This window comes from Oryctolagus cuniculus, chromosome 14 (genome assembly GCF_964237555.1).
Source record: "Oryctolagus cuniculus chromosome 14, mOryCun1.1, whole genome shotgun sequence".
NCBI lineage: Eukaryota > Metazoa > Chordata > Mammalia > Lagomorpha > Leporidae > Oryctolagus > Oryctolagus cuniculus.
Window position 1 is genome coordinate 73,656,691 of NC_091445.1, and position 19,184 is coordinate 73,675,874.

Below are 19,184 nucleotides of genomic sequence, written 5' to 3' on the forward strand. Positions count from 1 at the left end.
CATAAAATACCACATAGATTTAAATCTAATAGAAATAAAAAATATAAGTTAAAGTCAACTTTCATTACATTTTAAAATGGTGATAAAACCAATAGTTCATGAAACCAGATGCCTTAGGTCTTCACATGTGAGCTTTGGGAGATGTCATTATTATCACCTTTATTTTCTAGACAGGAAATTGAGACTTAGAACAGGAATTGCCAGAGATTTAATAGAGCAAGTTTGTGACAGGGCCAGGATGTTGAACGCTAACCTCTGACTTTCCCATGAGTTCTTTCCCTCTAACAACAAGACTTCTTTAGAGCCTTGATATAGGGAAATGCTGAGGACTCTCATGGGCTTGTTTGTCCTTCCACTCAAGAAAAATATCCAGTCTCTAAAATGGAAGAAAGATTCCATAATTCAAAACCCCTGGCTGGTCACATGAATCTAGATTTTCTACATCTACTTTATTCAAATTCTCAGAGCCATTTAGCACTGTCATTCATAAACTCACTAAATATTTATTAATTAAGTGCCTATTTTGAACCTGGTGCTTTTATATACAGTAAAGATATGAGTGAACAAAATAGGCAGAATTCTTTCCTTTTGAAAAGTGCATGTTTTACTGCAGAGAGGAGGAACAAAACATAAATAATAAACTCTAAAAATAGGTAGACTATATAATATGTCAGAATGTGATCCAGTGATGTGAAGAAAAAAAATAGAGCAGATAATGGGATTGGGAAAGCTGGAGATTCCTGAAATTCCATGAACTCTATGCTTATACATTTCTCAGATCTTGTTATTTTTATGCAGCTTGGGAAAAGCAAGGCTTACTTAGGATTAAAATATCAAGATATATGTCCTTTCAAGAGCTGCATGCTTGTTGTCAGAGCAAACAGTTGGCTCCTAGAAAACACATAGAATTGTTTTATGACCTATGTCCTACTAATCCATTCTTTACCATGGGTTCCAGCTCCCAAATTCCATGTCTCAATTCGGTGCTACTACACTGACCACTTTTTGGGCTTTCAGATCTCAGTCTTTAGTTACCCCAGAATATTCAATAGACCGTGGTTCAAGTTCATGTATCAAATCAGTTCTCAACGATCACCATACTTTAGGAGCTTTCTATTGTCCTAGAGATAAAATGTAACCTCTAAACCCTTCCTTCAAGGTCAGCTCCTTGCCAGTCTCAGCCTTCTTTCTCCAGCGTGTACAGCTTAATCTGTCTACCCATACTTCATTCTCTTCCATTTTCAATCTTCATTCTCCTGTCTCTACACTTTTTCCTGGGCTATCCACAACCACCCTTTCCTTCTGATTTATAATTCACAATAGTTTGGGTACTAATTAGCATGCTTGCTGTTCAGGATTTGCTTTTCTTCTCTTATACTAGAGTTTCCCCAGGGAAGAGTGCATGCTTTCCAGCTCTTCAGTTCTCCCCTACATACTTATATTTGTTCTATTCAGACAATGGAATCCTAGAGTTGGACAGAACCATGTGCACCTATCTCCCATCCACTTTAGAAATGCTTTCCAAAATATTTTTGACCTCTGCAACCTATCTCATCTTGGCCAGTGGGGCTGCCTGACTCGACCATGCATGCCTTGTCAGTTTAAACCACTTTCTGCAAGCCCACCACCATACCAACTCTCCCCTAAATCTCACTAGATGAGCACAGCTGCTATTTTCCAAAAAGCAGTAGGGGAGGGGTGTGAGTGAGGCAAAAATTATCTCCTCCTCCTGTTTCAGGTAACTTTTACTGCTTTACTCCTTGATAAGTTACCCCAACATTTATTGGCATAAAACAATGACTCAGCATTTCTCAATATTTTGAGGATTTAATTATGTTCCTCTGTATTTTTTTTTTCTGACAGGAAGAGTTAGACAGTGAAAGAGAGAGAGAGAGAGACAGAGAGAAAGGTCTTCCTTTTTCCGTTGGTTCACTCCCCAAAAAAATGGCCGCTATGGCCAGTGCGCTGCGGCCAGCTGTGCCGATCTGAAGTCAGGAGCCAGGTGCTTCCTCCTGGTCTCCCAGGCGGGTGCAGGGCCCAAGCACTTGGGCCATCCTCCTCTACCTTCCCGGGCCACAGCAGAGAGCTGGTCTGGAAGAGAAGCAACTGGGACAGAATCCGGCGCCCCAACCGGGACTAGAACCTGGAATGCCGGCGCCGCAGGTGGAGGATTACCCAAGTGAGCTGCTGCATCGGCCCCTCTGTATTCTTTTTTTTTTTTTTTTTTTTTTTTTTTTTTTTTTTTTGACAGGCAGAGTGGACAGTGAGAGAGAGAGACAGAGAGAAAGGTCTTCCTTTGCCATTGGTTCACCCTCCAATGGCCGCTGCAACCACCGCACCGCGCCTATCCGAAGGCAGGAGCCAGGTGCTTCTCCTAGTCTCCCATGGGGTGCAGGGCCCAAGCACTTGGGCCATCCTCCACTGCACTCCCTGGCCACAGCAGAGAGCTGGCCTGGAAGAGGTGCAAATGGGACAGAATCTGGCGCCCTGACCGAGACTGGAACCCTGTGTGCTAGCGCCACAGGCGGAGGATTAGCCTATTGAGCCGCGGTGCCGGCCCCCTCTGTATTCTTAACTCATCATATGATTTCAGTCATCTGATATTTCAGATGGAACTGGAAGGTCCCACATGGCTGAAAGTTTGTGCTAACAGGCAACAAAGCATCATTTCTTCTCTGTGGGGTTTCTCATAAAGAAAACTGCTTCCTCATAGCATGGTGGTCTCAGATGTCCAAAAAAAAAAAAATAAATAAAATAAAATAAAATAGGATCTGCAAGACCTTTTAACCCTAGCCTCAGGTATCATAGTGTCAATTCTGAGACTTTTCTATATATCAAAAAATTCCAGATTGAAGGAGAGAAAAAAATAGAGTATGACTGTTAAAACGATGAGATTCAAAGTCATGTTACTAAGGCCTACATTTTCCAAACCATCTAATATACTTGCAAGCTCTCGATATTGGCCCATTCAGGGTCCTGCATGGGGAATGATGTCCCTTCCTTGTGTTTGGACAGATCTATCCATCTGGATCCACCCTGTCTACCTGGTCAGGGACTCTACTACCTCTTTTAAGACATCAGCTTTCCTCTTACTGATTTTTTCTCACCATTTAATCATAAGTAGATTGCCTCTATTGTAAATGTAAACTCAAGCCAAGCCCTTAATTGTCTCCTATTCTCTGAATAAAAAAGTTCACATTTATTACCATGGCCCTATTTCCCTCCTTTTTAGTCAAGTTACTTGAAATGAAATCTGCTATAAACTCAGGGTCCCCATTCTTGCATCAAATGAGGTAAAGAGACAGAGTGAGACTACTGATTCATTCCCCTGATGCCTGCAACATCCAGGACTGAGTCAGGCCAAAGCCAGGGTTTGGGAACTCAATCTGGGTCTCCCATGTGAGAGGCACGCACCCACCTGCTGCTTCCTATGGTGCGCATTATCAGGAAGCTGGAGTAGAGATCAGAGTTGGGGCTCAAACCAAGGCACTCATATATAATATGTCCCAAGCAGTGGCTTAACCCCCAGATCAAACAGCTCCACTGAGCTCTCATTTTTTATATTCTTTCCTTCTTTGGCTTTAAGGACACCACTGTTTCTTGATTCTCCTCCTCCCTCTCTGATCACTTCTACTTGGTTTTCCTCTTACTCACTGAACCCTTTAAGTGCTGATTTCTGCTAAACATCAGCCTTCATCACTCCTCTTACTCTGTTCTCTTTTGAGGTGGTAATTTTTATTTTTGAGGCCTCAACCATGGCCATAACACTATCATGTCCCACATGGTTTCTGAGTGTTTCCCAGCAAGACTGAGCCCAGTTGTCTGCAGAAGTAATCCATTATTATTGTTGCTTTCTTCCTTCTTCTGTCATTTCCCCCATCTCCACACTTGTGCATACTTGGAATTGCCACCAAGAAAACCACCTGCACCTGCATCTTGTATCTGCCTGTGGAGAACCCAAACTAATACTGCTTATATCCTAAATATTTATAAAATAGGATCTTTCTTCCTCTCTACTTCCTCAATTCAGATCCTGGTCTGGATTACTTTAGTAATTCTTACCTAGTCCTTTTGATTCTACTTTTGCTCCCTTCTAATTTATTCATTATACTGCAAGCAAAAGAGTTTTTGTGAATCAAAGACGTGATCATGTCACACCCATTTTTGAAAGTTTCCTTGTTTCCCAACTTCTTACTTCATGTACTAAATCCAAAGTTCTTAAAGTGGAATCTAAGAACATTCACGATCCAAACCCTTTTTACCTCTCCAAACTCAACTTTCCACCCCAGCTATACTGAGCTATTTGCAGTTATCAAAGGAGTACTTGTTCTTGCTTCTAAGTCTTTGCTGAGCTTGGCCTGAGTTCAGGCCTATTTAGAATTGTAATAGTACATGCATGGTTTTGCTTTCCCCCTCTAAATTTTAAGCAATCTTTTAAAAAGTGCGCTTTATGTTTTTAAATATCCATTTAATATCTCTAGGAGCTAACATATGGAATGTTCTTAATAAACATTAATCTCTCTAGCTTCAAGTTAGGTACTCCCAATATTGGTAAGGATAATTCTTTTCTGTAAGTTATGTTAAATACGTAAACTATTTTTAGTCACATTACAAACTTCTTTAAAAATATTGAGAAAAAGGTATAATCATAATCACCTTAATATGATTAATGTTTTGATGTGTTCCCTTTCAATATAGGTGCATGTTAGTTATTTAATCATCTGAAATAAAGATGTACTACTACTACTAATAATAATAATAAAAGAGAGTGGATGTTGTGACACAGCAGGTTTAGCTGCTTGGGATGCCCACATCTCATATTAGAGAGCTTGGATTTGAGTCCTGCTATTGCTTCCCAACCACCTTCCTGATAATATGCATCCAGTAGGAGAGCAGGTGATGGCTCAGTTACTTGAGTCCCTACCACCCATGTGGGAGACCCAGAGCAGTTCCTGGCTCCTGGCTTCAGCCTGGCCCAACCTTATCTGTGGTGGGCATCTGGGAAGTAAACCAATGGATGGAAGATTTCTCTCTCTCTCTCTCTCTCTCACTGTCTCGCTCTCTCGATCTCTTACTCTCTCACTCTCCCCCCCCTTTCTCTCTTTGTTGTTCTTCTTTTCAAATAAAAATAATTATACACTTAATAATAAAGGCTTAACATTTGGGTAGCATATACTGTGAGTCAAATACTTTTCTAAGAATTACACATTTAATTTCCATGATGATTTTTTGTCATATAGGTACTCTTAACTATCTCCAGTTCATCAATGAAGATACAAGATATAGATGTAGCCTAACCATATAGTTAAGTAAATATTGAAGCCATGATTTGAACTCACAAAATCTGATACCAAAAGTCATGCTGTATTCATGGCGAGTATTAAATAACTTAGTTTATGGAAAGCCCTTAGAACAGGATCAGTAACAAGGTACAAATTCAATAAATGCTAGCTATTTTTATCATTGCCATTGTGATAAGTGTACTAATTTGTATCATTCACTTTAACTTATTTCGTGGGTTTTCTTTTATGTGTTTCAAATATTTGTTATTTGAAAGAGAGACAGAGACAGAGACAGAGAGAGAGAAAGAGAGATCTTTCATCCACTGGTTCATTTCAAGTGGCCCTAATGACTGGAGCTAGACCAGGCTGAAGGCAGGAGCCTGGAGCTCCATCCAGGGTCTTCGACGTGGGTGGCAGGGCCAAAGTGCTTGGGGCATCTGCTTTCACAGGTGCCTTAGCAGGGTGCTGTATCAGAAATGAAACAGCCAGGACTTGAACTGACACTCATATGGGATACTGGCATTGCAGGCAGTGGCTTGCACCACTGTGTTGCAACGCTAGTCCCACAGGTTTTTATTAAATTGGACAGGTTTTCACTTTAAATTAGATTGTTAACTAATTTTTTATCCTATCATACAATCTTATTAACTAATGTTTTCATGACAACACAGTATTCTAAAGTATGAACCTGCAATAATTAATTAGTTCTTGAATTTGACTATATGTTTAAAAATATTTTATTATTGTAAATAACATTATAAGCATTATCTTTCTGCATTAAATTTTTCCCTTACTTTAGGTCACTTTTTAGGATACATTCTCAGAAGTAAGAATTATGTGTAAGGGGTTTGAATATTTTTATGGTTCTTAATGCATACCAGAAATTGCTTTGCAAAGGCACTATACTATAACTATATTTTAGGGAGTTTGTTCAATAATTCAGTATCTGCAATTGTTACAAAGCTGATTTCCATTAATACTAGTTTCCTAAAGAAACATCACAAAGTAAATCTCATTCCTTTTCAATATGACAGACTTTCAAACACTTATGTTAAAAGAAAAAATGTATGTTTCCCCTGCCTCCTACCTCTGTAAAACTTCTCAACTCTGTTTTGGACATTCTTTCTCCATGCTAAACATCCCCAGTAGCATCTCTTGCCTGACAAAGTCACCAGGCTCCTAAGTATCTGAGTCATAGTCTCCTAAATACATTCCATTGTGCCTATGTCCCTCTTAATTTGCAGCTTCCAGACATGGCCTGACCAGTGCAGAGCACAGAGAGGCTATCACTTTCCTTGACCAGGGCATCTATTTCCAGCAAAGCAGACTAAGGTCACATTAGCATTTTTGGCAGAAAAATACACTATTGGCTCATGGGTATGTGCTGTCAACTAAATCCTCCGTGGCTTTTTCACATGAACTCCCAATAAGTGAATTTTCCCACATCCTGTGCTAATATAGACAATATTATGCAGTTAAGTGAAGTTATTCACATAGGTTCTCCTTAAACTTTAGTTTAATGTTTATAATTCTAGGATGTTATGATACATCTGCATCCCCAAATATGTATGTTGTAATCATTGATTATTTTTATGCTTTCTCTATCTTCAAGTTGTTAATATAGTCTAAGACAATCCTAAGTGCAGAGTGTTATGGTACATAATTAGTTCTTTGGTTGATAGTAAGCAGAGTCTTTGGATATAGCTGTTTGGCCAGCAACAAATTAGTAGCTGTGGATTCATCCAGGAACCTTAGCATTAAACCACACTTATCTATTCTATTCCTGAAGGCATCATGGGAGGTTGTTAAATGACTTACTGAAACTAAAATTAACATTGAGCATATTATTTATTAATTACTGCTAGAGTGATTTTATAATTCTGTCTAAAAGAAAATAAGTGATTTTAACCTGGCTCTCATAGCTATCCTTATTTTCCGAGAATCTATAAAATATCATAAACTAATATTAAAATCTTGTAAAATGGTCTAATGTTTGTATTTTATGACAGTTATGAAATTATCATATTCTCCTGGGAGAAAGTCATTTCTACTTCCATATGTGCTTTGTACACTTACACAGTAGCACACTTAGGAAATAATTATTTACTATTTTAGCAAGCAAATAAAAATATGATTAAGACATATTTAAAAATAATGCAAAATCTCTCTTTTATCCCTCTCATATATGAGATATGTCACAATATTCTTGGATATCAAATTAATATATAAATTTATTCTAATGCAAAAATTTGAAATCCATGCAGTCTGTCGTGATGTACATTTGCCATGAACTTTTTGAAGTGTGTGAGGGGGTGGCCTTCTTTGTGTATGGAGGGTTTTTTTTTTTTTTTTTTTTGACAGGCAGGGTGGACAGTGAGAGAGAGAGACAGAAAGGTCTTCCTTTGCCGTTGGTTCACCCTCCAATGGCTGCCGCGGCCGGCGCACTGCCCTGATATGAAGCCAGGAGCCAGGTGTTTCTCTTGGTCTCCCATGGGGTGCAGGGCCCAAGGACGTGGGCCATCCTCCACTGCACTCCCTGGCCACAGCAGAGAGCTGGCCTGGAAGAGGGGCAACCAGGACAGAATCTGGTGCCCCGACCGGGACTAGAACCTTGTGTGCCGGCACCGCAAGGCGGAGGCTTAGCCTATTGAGCCGCGGCGCTGGCCAGAGGGTATTTTTTTAAAAGAATTATTTATTTATTTATTTATTTAAAAGGCAGAGTTACAGAGAAACAGAGAGAGGGAGAGAGGTCTTCCATCAACTAGCTCACTCCCCAGTTGGCCGCAATGGCTGGAGTTGCGCCGATGTGAAGCCAAGAACCAGGAACTTCTCCCGTGCAGGTGCAGAGACCCAAGGACTTGGGCCATCTTCTGTTTTCCCAGGCCATAGCAGAGAGCTGGATTGGAAGTGGAGCAGCTAGGACTCAAACCGGCGCCCTTAAGGGATGCTGGCCCTGCAGGCAGTGGCTTTACCTGCTATGCCACAGCACCAGCCCCAGGGTGGGGTATTTTTAAAAGTTCATGAAAAGTAGAAATAAAAAACAATGCAAATTTTATGTTAACACTTTGAAGTGTGTATGTGTGGGAGTGTGTGGCTATCTTTGAATAAGGGGGTATTTTTTAAAGTTCATAAAAATGCAGATAAAAGATAATGCAAATATTCTGTGAACTTTTTGAAGACTCCATGTAGATTTTTTTCCCGTCAAATCAATCTATAATTTGGGAAAAAGAAAATCTGGATTTTAGAGAATGCACTCTGCTTATTCCATACTAACAGGTGATGATGATCTTGTTATGTAAATGGGGACTACTGTCATGTGCCTTAGAATTATTTACAAAGTAACTAAAATCAATCTTTTTCCTTGCCCGAAAAATGTTAATTGGTTTATTTAAATTCCAGGGTACTTATTGGTTCTCCTTTGGTTGGACAACCCAAAAACAGGACAGGAGATGTCTACAAGTGTCCTGTTGGGAGACAGGAATCATTACCTTGCATGAAGTTGGATCTTCCAGGTATGTAAAATCAAAAGGCTGAAGTCTGAGCCTAAAAAATGCCCAGTGTTCCCACAGGCAGCAAATTTCAAACAACTAAAGATAATATTAGAAATAATTATTATTTAGTTATCATCCAAATTCATATAAGGTGACAGTTTGATGATATGTACCCATAATTTTATTTATAAAGTCATCATGGATCATCCATGGATTTAGAATGTACAATTAGTTTTATGACTTCTTACTTTCTTCTTTGTTCTGGGTACTTTGTAAATTAGTGATAACATGAAAATGTTTTTCCAAATCTGCCCATGATATTTCCTCCACATTTTTAAAAATTTTATCTAAAGTATATAAACTTCATGCATTTCATATATACAAATTTAGGAACATAATGATTCTTCCCAACCTACCCTCCCTGCCATCTGCACCCAATTTAATTTAGTGTTAAGTAGAGGTTTTTTTTTTTTTTTTTTTAAGATTTATTTATTTATTTGAAAGGCAGAGTTAGAGAGAGAGAGAGGGAGAAACACAAAGAGAGGTGAAAGAAGTGAGAGAGAGAGAGACAGATCTTTCATCCACTGGTTCACTCCCCAAATGTCTGCAATGACTGGGGCTGTACCAGGTCAAAGCCAGAAGCCAGGAAATCCATCTGCTCCAACATGAGTGGCAGGGGCCCGAGTCTCTGGGCCATCTTCTGCTTTCCCAGGTGTGGGGAGCAACCCGGACTAGACTAAGTTACTCGAATTAAGACTTATTCTATGCATCTGCTCTCCCACAATATGGCGCTGGGAGAGGAGAAAACAGCTTCTACCCAGCTGCCTCCAGTTCAACCAACAAACAGCAGGACCTGCTCCTGATTGGAGGAGAGCAGCGTACTCGGCGTGTGGGCAGCCGAGTTGGGATTGGCGGAAGAGGACTGTAAAGGAGGAGAGAGACGGCATGCACCAGGAACATCTAAGGGGAACATCTAAGGGGAACACCTGTGCAGCCCCCGAGAGAGCTGGCTGGCGGTGTGCCGCTCCCCCGCGGAAGTGGGGAATGTGGCAGGGGGAACCGCCCTTCTACGGAGGTGGAAGGGTCAGTAGCCAACCCGGGAAGAACCAGCAGCAAACCCGGGGAGGGCCGAGCAGACGAAAGAACAGCGCAGGGTCCTGTGTCGTTCCTCCACGAAGAGGGGGAGCAACATAATGGTGCCGTGACTCGGATAGGAAGCCTAGGCAGGATCCTGTGTCGTTCCTCCACGAAGACGGGGAGCGACACCAGGCACATTAGTAGGGAGCTGTATCAGTGGAGCTGCTGAAACTTAAACCAGTGCTCATATGGGATGTTGTTGTCTCAGATGGCAGCTTAACTACAATATCAGTCCCTAGTTCTTAGTGTTTAAAAAGAAAGCTAACTGCCGGCGCTGTGGCTCAATAGGCTAATCCTCTGCCTTGCGGCGCTGGCACACCGGGTTCTAGTCCCGGTCAGGGTGCTGGATTCTGTCCCGGTTGCCCCTCTTCCAGGCCAGCTCTCTGCTATGGCCAGGGAGTGCAGTGGAGGATGGCCCAAGTCCTTGGGCCCTGCACCCCATGGGAGACCAGGAGAAGCACCTGGCTCCTGGCTTCGGATCAGCATGATGAGCCGGCTGCAGCGCGCCGGCCGTGGCAGCCATTGGAGGGTGAACCAATGGAAAAGGAAGACCTTCCTCTCTGTCTCTCTCTCTCTCACTGTCCACTCTGCCTGTCAAAAAAAAAAAAAAAAAAAAAAAAAACACAAGAAGAATTGTTCTAAAACAAGAATTTGAATTATTCTTGTTAAATATTTAAATATTTAAAAGGAAACAGCACAAATAAATTTATATTGAAATAGATATACTTGTATTTGATAAGTATTACTGTAGTTGGAACATGACTAGAAAAATCCTGCCAGAACTCCAGGAATTAGAACCCTGTCAGTGTCCTAAGTAATAATACATACCATGGAAATGATTTACAGCCCACAAATCTCCATTTTGTATTTTCCAGTTCTTTCTTTTTTTTTTTTTTTTTTTTTTTTTTTTTTTTGACAGGCAGAGTTAGACAGTGAGAGAGAGAGACAGAGAGAAAGGTCTTCCTTCCGTTGGTTCACCCCCCAAATGGCCACTATGGCCGGTGCGCTACGTCTGGCGTGCCACAAGGATCCAAAGCCAGGAGCCAGGTGCTTCTCCTGGTCTCCCATGCGGGTGCAGGGCCCAAGAACTTGGACCATCCTCCACTGCCCTCCCGGGCCACTGCAGAGAGCTGGACTGGAAGAGGAGCAACCGGGACAGAACCAGCGCCCCAACCAGGACTAGAACACGGAGTACCAGCACTGCAGGTGGAGGATTAGCCTAGTGAGCCGCGGCGCCGGCCTCCAGTTCTTCTTTTTAATAATTTCTTAGTTTTTCATTATGGACATTTTCTTCCTTGACATTCAAGAATGCATTTATGATAGCTACTTTAATACCCTTGCTTGATAATTCCAACATCCAGAATATGTCATCGCCACTTTCCATTGATTATTCTTCCTCAGGTTTGATCACATTTTCTTATTTCATTTTTATGGTGTAATTTTGGATCATAACATGTATCATATTTTGAATTCTAAGTGTGGAGATTCTACATCTTGTTATGTGCCTTTGAATAGTCTTTTTGAATGAGCCAGTAATTTATTCGACTGAACTCAATTTCCAGACTCCGACTTTCTTGCAGTGGAAAGCAGTTAAAATCTTTATTTGGTTGTTCCTATTTCAGCTGGGCTGTTTAAATCTACTGTGCGCATTTAATGTAGAGTTTGCCCAGATGTTTGGACAGAATGTGTACATGTATATGAGAACTGCCTTTCTGTAACTCTTTTCCTCAAAATGCCTTCTCTCACTTCGCAGATGCTGTCATTACCCCCAATTTCTGTCCTCTTTTCCTTCAAGACAGTAAGCCTAGGACTTTTGTTTGAAACTTAACACTGAACTAGAGCTTTAACTACAGGGTATAAAACAAAACAAGTGAAGCAAAAAATCAGGAAATTCACCCAATGCCAATCCGTCTTTGAGGTGTACATTCTCCTGCAAACTCTTCATTCTCTGGATTGCTTTCCAGTGTCTTCAAATGGTTGTTTCATGCAATTTTCATTCCTTTTCTTAAAATTTATAGTTATTATTTTCAAAAAATTTATCATAAGAGGAGCTACTTTATTCAATTTATTAGGAATAGATGTTTATTTAAAATCAGAAAAATAAACATGTAGTCATAAAAAGATGTTATAATATCTGAGTGCATTTGAAAAAAGAGAATGATACTAAAATGTTATTCTATACTACCTCAACTAAAACATCCTAACAGTAAATGTATGACAAGAATAGTAAAGAATAACAGTATAATTTTCACTGTAGATATGGTCTTCTTAAATCTAAAAATAATAAAGTGAAGAAGACTTTATATGGTTTATTATACTGTAAATTTAAACTCTAAACTTAAGTGAAATTAAGGTATTACAAACAATTAAAATTAGAACACCCAAAGTGTTACCACAAATTATCAATAAAAATAGCAAATATGAATGAGAGGCAAAAGATATATAACATCATATACAAAAAGAAACCTCAGAGCCAATGCTGTGGTGTAGAGGGTTAAGCTGCCACCTGCAGTGCCAGCTTCCCGTATGGGTGCTGATCTGAGACCCGGCTGCTCTACTTCCAATCCAGCTCTCTGCTATGGCCCTGTCCTTGGGCCCCTGCACCCACATGGGAGACCCAGAAGAAGCTCCTGGCTCCTGGCTTTGGATCTGCACATCTCCAGCCACTGCGGCCAATTGAGTGAACCAGCAGATGGAAGACTCTCTCTCTCTGTCTCTCTTTCTCTCTGTGTGTAACCCTGACTTTCAAGTAAATAAATAAATCTTTAAAAAAAAGGAAACCTCAAAGCCCCAAGAAAAATAAAAATTGCTTTATATCTCTAATTGTCGTGGAAACCAAATTGAAACAGCAATAATATACCATTTCCACCCATCAAATTTATGAAAACTCTAAGAAACATGAAATGCAAAATGCTGATGAGACCTTGGGAAAAAGTGGTAATCACACTTCAGGAGTAGGGAACCAGGAAGGCAAGTTTTTGCTAATTATGACTAAAACTTTATGTAAGTATATATCCCAGAAAATTTCGTTATTGAATAATAGGAATAAAAAAGGATATGTATTTTGTCATTGTTTTAAATGATGAAAAACTGGATTCCAATTAAATATTTTCCAATGACACAACAGCAAAATAGACCTTCATTCAGTCAGCTATGACATACTATCAGGTGTGTATATGTTTACATTATTTAAGGCATACAAATTTCATGTATTTCTAAGAACCCACTATGCCACCACACTGGCCTCTTGCCCATTTCTTAACTGAATTATTGGGCTTTTTGTTGTTGTTTTTAAATTTCTTGAGTACTTTATAGATTTTGGATATTAATCCTTTATAAGTTTCATAGTTTGCAAATATTTTTTCCCATTCTGTCGGTTGCCTGTTCACTTGGCTGAGTGTTTCTTTGCAGTATAGAAGCTTCTCAGCTTGATGTAATCCTATTTGTCAATTTTGGCTTTGACTACGTGTGCTTCTGGTGTGTTTCCTGAGAAGCTTTTGCCTAAGCCAATGTCTTGCAAGGTTTCCACAGTATTCTCTAGTAATTTGATGGTATCAGGTCATAGATTTAGGTCCTTGATCCATTTTGAGGGGATTTTTGTGTAGGGTGTAAGGTAGGGGTCTTGTTTCATACTTCGGCATACAGAATTCCAGTTTCCCCAGGACTGTTTGTTGAAGAGACTGTCCTTGCTTCAGAGATTGATTTTAGCTCCTTAGTCAAACACTAGTTGGTTGTAGATGCATGGATTGATTTATGGAGTTTCTATTATGTTCCCTTGGTCTGCATGTCTGTCTTTGTGCCAGTACCATATTGTTTTGATTATAACTGCCTTGTAGTATGTCTTGAATTCTAGTATTGTGATGGCTCTGGCTTTGTTTTTGTTGTATAAAATTACTTTAGCTATTTGGTGTCTCTTGTATTTCCATGTGAATTTTAGTGTCATTTTTTTCTAGATCTGAGAAGAATGTCATTGGTTTTTTGATTGGGATAGTGTTGAATCTTTAAATTGCTTTCTGGGGCTGGCACTGTGGAGCCACAGGTTAACGCTCTGGCCTGAAGCGTCAGCATCCCATATAGGCACCAGTTCAAGACCCAGCTGTTCCACTTCCAATCCAGATCTCTGCGATAGCCTGAGAAAGCAGTAGAAGATGGCCCAAATCCTTGGGCCCCTGCACCAGCATGGGAGACCTGGAAAGGAGCTCTTGGCTCCTGGCTTCAGATTTGCGCAGCTCTGGCCATTGTGGCCAATTGGAGAGTGAACCATCAGATGGAAGACCTCTGTCTCCCTGCCTTTCCTCTCTCTGTGAAACTCTGACTTTCAATAAATAAGTAAATCATAAAAAAAAAAAATGCTTTCTGTAGTATGGACGTTTTGATGATATTAATTCTTCCAGTCCATGAACATTGAAAATTTTACCATTTTTGTCTCTTCTTTTATTTCTTTCTTTAGTGTTTTATAATTTTCATCTTAGAGTTCTTTGACCTCCTTGGTTACATTTTTTTTTCTGTGTATACAACAGCTGTCGATTTTTGTGTGTAATTTTATATCCTGCACTTTTACCAAATTCTTTGATAGAGTTCCAATAGTCTCTTAGTGGAGTCTTTTAGTTCACCTATATATAGAATCATGTCATCTGCAAACAGGAACCACTTAACTTCCTCCATTCTAATTTGTATGCCTTTGATTTCTTTTTCATGCCTAAAGGCTCTGGCTAAAAGTTGCAGGACTGCATTGAATAACAATGGTGTAAGAGTGCATTCTTGTCTAGTTCTAGATCTTAGTGGGAATGCTTCCAGCTTTTCCCCATTCAGTAAGATATTGACTGTGGGTTTGTCATAAATTGCCTTGATTGTGTTGAGGAATGTCCCTTACATATACAATTTGCTTAAGGTTTTTATCATGAAAGTATGTTATATTTTATCAAATGCTTTCGCTGCATCTCTTGAGATAATCATATTATTTTTCAGTTTATTAATGTGATGATTTAATACATTTATTGATTTGTGAATGTTGAACCATACCTGCATACCAGAGATAAATCCTACTTTGTCCAGGTGAATGATCTTTCTGATGTGTTGTTTGATTTGATTAGCTAGTATTTTGTTGAGGATTTTTGCATCGATGTTCAGTAGGATATTGGTCTATAGTTCTATTTCTTTGTTGTATCTTTTTCTGGTTTTGGAATTATGGTGTTGTTAGCCCCATAGAAGGAGTTTGGATGGATTTCCTCCCTTTAAATTGTTCGGATAATTTGCGAAGAATTGGAATTAGTTCCTCTTTACAGTCTGGTAGAATTCAGAAGTGAAGACTTCCAAGCCTGGGTTTTTCTTTGTTGGGGATTTATTACTGATTCCATCTCCTTTTTGATTACAGGCCTGTTTAGGTTTTTTATATCTTTATGACCCAATTATGGTAGATTGTATGTGTCCATCAACCTACCCATTTCTTCTGTACTTGTCAGTTTGTTGAAATAATCCTGATGATTATTTTTATTTCTGTGGTATCCATTGTTACATCTCCTTTTTCATTTCTGATTTTATTAATTTGAGTCTTCTCCCTCTTTTTTATGATTAGTAGGGCCAATGGTATGTCAATTTTTTTTGAAAATACATCTCTTCATTTCACTGATCTTTTGTATTTTTAATTGAGAAGGCTGCGCATTCTCAGCTTCTCGGCTCAGCCATGGCTGGTTTGCTGAAGAAGACCACTGGCCTTGTGGGATTGGCTGTATGTGAAAGTCCACACAAGGCCACAGCAGAGAATTGGTTCAGAAGAGGAGCAGCTGGGACTAGAACTGGCGCCCATATGGGATGCCGGTGCTTCAGGCCAGGGCTTTAACCCACTGCGCCACAGTGCCAGCCCAGAGAAATACTGGTTTCTAAGTGATTTGATTTCTGAGAAAGAGGCTGAGAATATTGTACACGAAGATTCTTCATGTTGTTCAACAGATGCCTAAAAGTGCAGCATATAGAAAATATACAGAACAGATTACAAATGAGAAGCTGAGTATGGTGAAAGTGGAATCAGATGTTAAAAAATTAGAAGACCAGCTTCAAGGTGGCCAAATAGAAGAGGTGATTCTTCAGGCTGAAAATGAACTAAGCTGGCAAGAAAAATGATGCAGTGGAAACCATGGGAGCCATTAGTGGAAGAACCTCCTGCCAACCAGTGGAAATGGCCAATATAATCATCTAAAATTATGTGATTTTGATAGGTTGATGGGAAACTGATGTAATTAAATATTCTATTATATTAAAAAATAATTTCAATTTTGTATATTTTTTTCTCTAATTTATTATTATTGTTATTATTTACTCCCAGTAATTTGGGGTTTGGTTTGCTGTTGTTTTTCTAGGCCCTTGAGATGCATTGATAACTCATTTATTTGGTGTCTTTCCAATTTCTTGATGTAGGCACCTATTGCTATAACTTCTCTCTTAATACTGTTTTTGTTGTATCTCATAAGCTCTGATATGTTGTCTTGTTGTCTTCATTCAATTCAAAAATTTTTTTATTTCCCTTTTGGTTCCTTCTATGACCCACTGTTCATTCAGGAGCATGTTGTTCAGTCTCCATATGTTTGCATATGTTATCGAGATTCTTGAGTTGTTGGTTTTCAGCTTCATTCCATTGTGATCAGAAAATACACATGGTATGATTTCAATTTTTTTTAATTTGGTTAGACATGCTTTATGGTGTAGCATATGGTATATCCTAGAGAAGGTTCCATGCACTGATAAAAAGAATGTGTATTCTGCAATTGTTGGATGAAAGATTCTGTGGATATCAGTTAGGTCCATTTAGTCCATATTGTCAATTAGCTCTGTTGTTTCTTTGTTGATTTCTATCTGGTTGTTCTGTCCATTAATGAAAGTGGGATGTTGAAGTCCTCTGTTACTATTGTATTAGAGTCTGTCTACTTTTAGAGCCATTGACATTTCTTTTATATAGCCAGGCGTCCTGGCATTGGTGCATATGCATTTATTATTGTCACACCTTACTGTTGAATTGATCCTTTAATCATTAGATAGTGCCATTCTTTGTCTCTATTAACAGTTTTTGTATTAAAGTCTATTTTGTCTGATATTAGAATGGAAACACCTGCCCTTTTTTGCTTTCCATTAGCATGGAATATCTTTTTCTATCCTTTCACTTTCAGTTTGCATGTATTTTTGTTGGTGAGGTGTGTTTCTTGTAGGCAGCAAATAGCTGTGTCTTGGATTGTTTTTTAATCCATTCAGCCAGTCTGTATCTTTTCATTAGAGGATTTAGGCCATGTGCATTCAAGATTATTTTTCCTAAGTAAAGGCTTGGCCCTGCTGTTTTTCCATAAATATCCCTATTGTTTGCATTTGATTTCCTTTGTACTTTTACTGGGAGGATTTCTGCCTTCATATTCTTTCTTAATGATGACTATTTTTTCTGCATTTCTCATGTAGACATCCTTAAGCATCCATTAGGCTGGATGAGTAGAGACAAATTCTTTATATTTCTGCTTGTTATAGAAGGTCTTTATTTCAATCATAAATGAGAGCTTTTCAGGGTACTGTATTCTTGGTTGGCAGTCTTTTTCTTTCTAGCCTATTCAAATTCTGATAAGAAGTCAGCTGTGAGTCCAGTTGGACATCCTGTGAAAGTTATCTGCCATTTCTCTTGTGCACATTTTAGAATCGTTTTATCATTTTTACTGTTTGTAATTTTTACTGTTGAAAGTTTAACTACAATTTGTGTCGTCATTAAGATCTTTTCTGGTCATGTCTATTGGGAGTTCTATGTGCCTTATATACTTGGACATCCTTTTCTGTCTTCAAATTAAGGAAGTTTTCTATAATTATTTTACTAAATAGGCCTTCTAATCCATTCTGTCTTTCTATACCTTCAGGAATTCCTAGAACTCAAATATCCAGTCATTAGATAATACCCCATAAATCTCTAACACTATTTTCAGTTTTTCTAATTTTTTCCTCTTTTTTTTTTTGTCTGACTAGGATATTTTCAAGGATTTGTCTTCTAGCTCAAATATTCTTTCTTTTGTCTCAACACATCTGTTGTTAAGGCTTTCCACTGTATTTTTTTATTTGACATACTGAATTCTACATTTCTAATATTTCAATTTGATTTGTCTTCAAAAATCTCAATCTCATGGGAAATTTTTTCAGCCATGTCATAGATTTAGTTAACCCAGAAATTTGCTTCTCATTGTTTCTGAGTACTATTATGATTGATCTTTTCAATTCCTTTACAGGAATCTCATCAATCTCATCATCTTCATGTTCTAATTTTGAATTGTTATGTTGCTTTGGGGGAGTCATGTTGTCTTCCTTATTCTTGTTTCTTCAATTTCTGCATTTATTTTTACACATTTGTGGAAATGCTTGTTGGTTTTCTCCTCTGATGAATTTTATCTTTGAACTATGCCTCTGTGGCTTAGCAGAGTATCTGCTCTTTCAGTTAATACCCAGAGGTGTGTGCTGGATATGGCCAGGGAGCTCTGGTCAGTGCTCCAGAGTGGGGCAAGTATCCGGGATGACACCCATGTTGGGCATGGTAGCCCTTCTTTAATGTCAGCAAGGGGAGAGTATGATCACCTCTGTTGATGCAATCATACCCTCACTTCCTCTCCTCCAAGGTGCTTAATACTCGTGGTTAGTCCGCAGTGGTTGCAACTCTCACCCATGCTGCTGCGTGAACCCCACAAAGGAACTGTGCAGTCCTCAGTGTAAGCATGGATCCTGCCGTAATGACCCACCCTAGGCAGTTAGTGAGCTCTGAGCCTCTGGTGCCAGACACAGTGATTACCCAGAGACCCAGCTACACCCTGTGCTCACAGAGTTCCCAGAGGCTCAGAACACAATGCTCCCACAGTCATGGGGTGCAGAGGATCTGCTCTGCTCCACTAGCCTGTCCCACCCATGGAGAGAGCAGAGATGTTCCCAGAGCCAGCTGCCTATGGGTGCACCAGCCTGGTGGTTTGAGCCCTGGAGCCTCTGGATATGTTGAGAGGCTGGGGGCACCTCCTGGTCCTACATGGGTGCCCAGCCCTTGTCAACTCTCCCAGCTAGTCTCAAAATCAGTGGGGAATGCTGATTTTTCCCTCTGGTAAAATCCCCCTATCACATGGATGCAGAAGAGCCACCACAGCCACTATTGGTGTCAAAATGGTGCCTTCTCCCTACTGGTTGCTGGGTGCCCTTGTTGGGGGAATGTGAGAAAATAATGTGCTTTGTTTTTCACTGGGTTAGGCAGGTACTCTGCCCTCCATTAAAGCAGACT

General features: G+C 39.5%; 1 protein-coding gene and 1 pseudogene across 1 annotated transcript in view; both read left to right on the forward strand.

Moving 5' to 3' along the window:
* The window catches only part of ITGA1 (integrin subunit alpha 1), a 176,202-nt gene that overhangs the window by 63,614 nt on the left and 93,404 nt on the right, over positions 1-19,184 (forward strand). The window contains exon 3 of the mRNA XM_008262192.4: positions 8,682-8,794. Within this exon, the coding sequence (XP_008260414.2) occupies positions 8,682-8,794 (113 nt within the window). The remainder of the gene's footprint in view (positions 1-8,681; positions 8,795-19,184) is intronic.
* Positions 15,494-16,171, forward strand: LOC100344827 (NADH dehydrogenase [ubiquinone] 1 alpha subcomplex subunit 5-like; annotated as a pseudogene).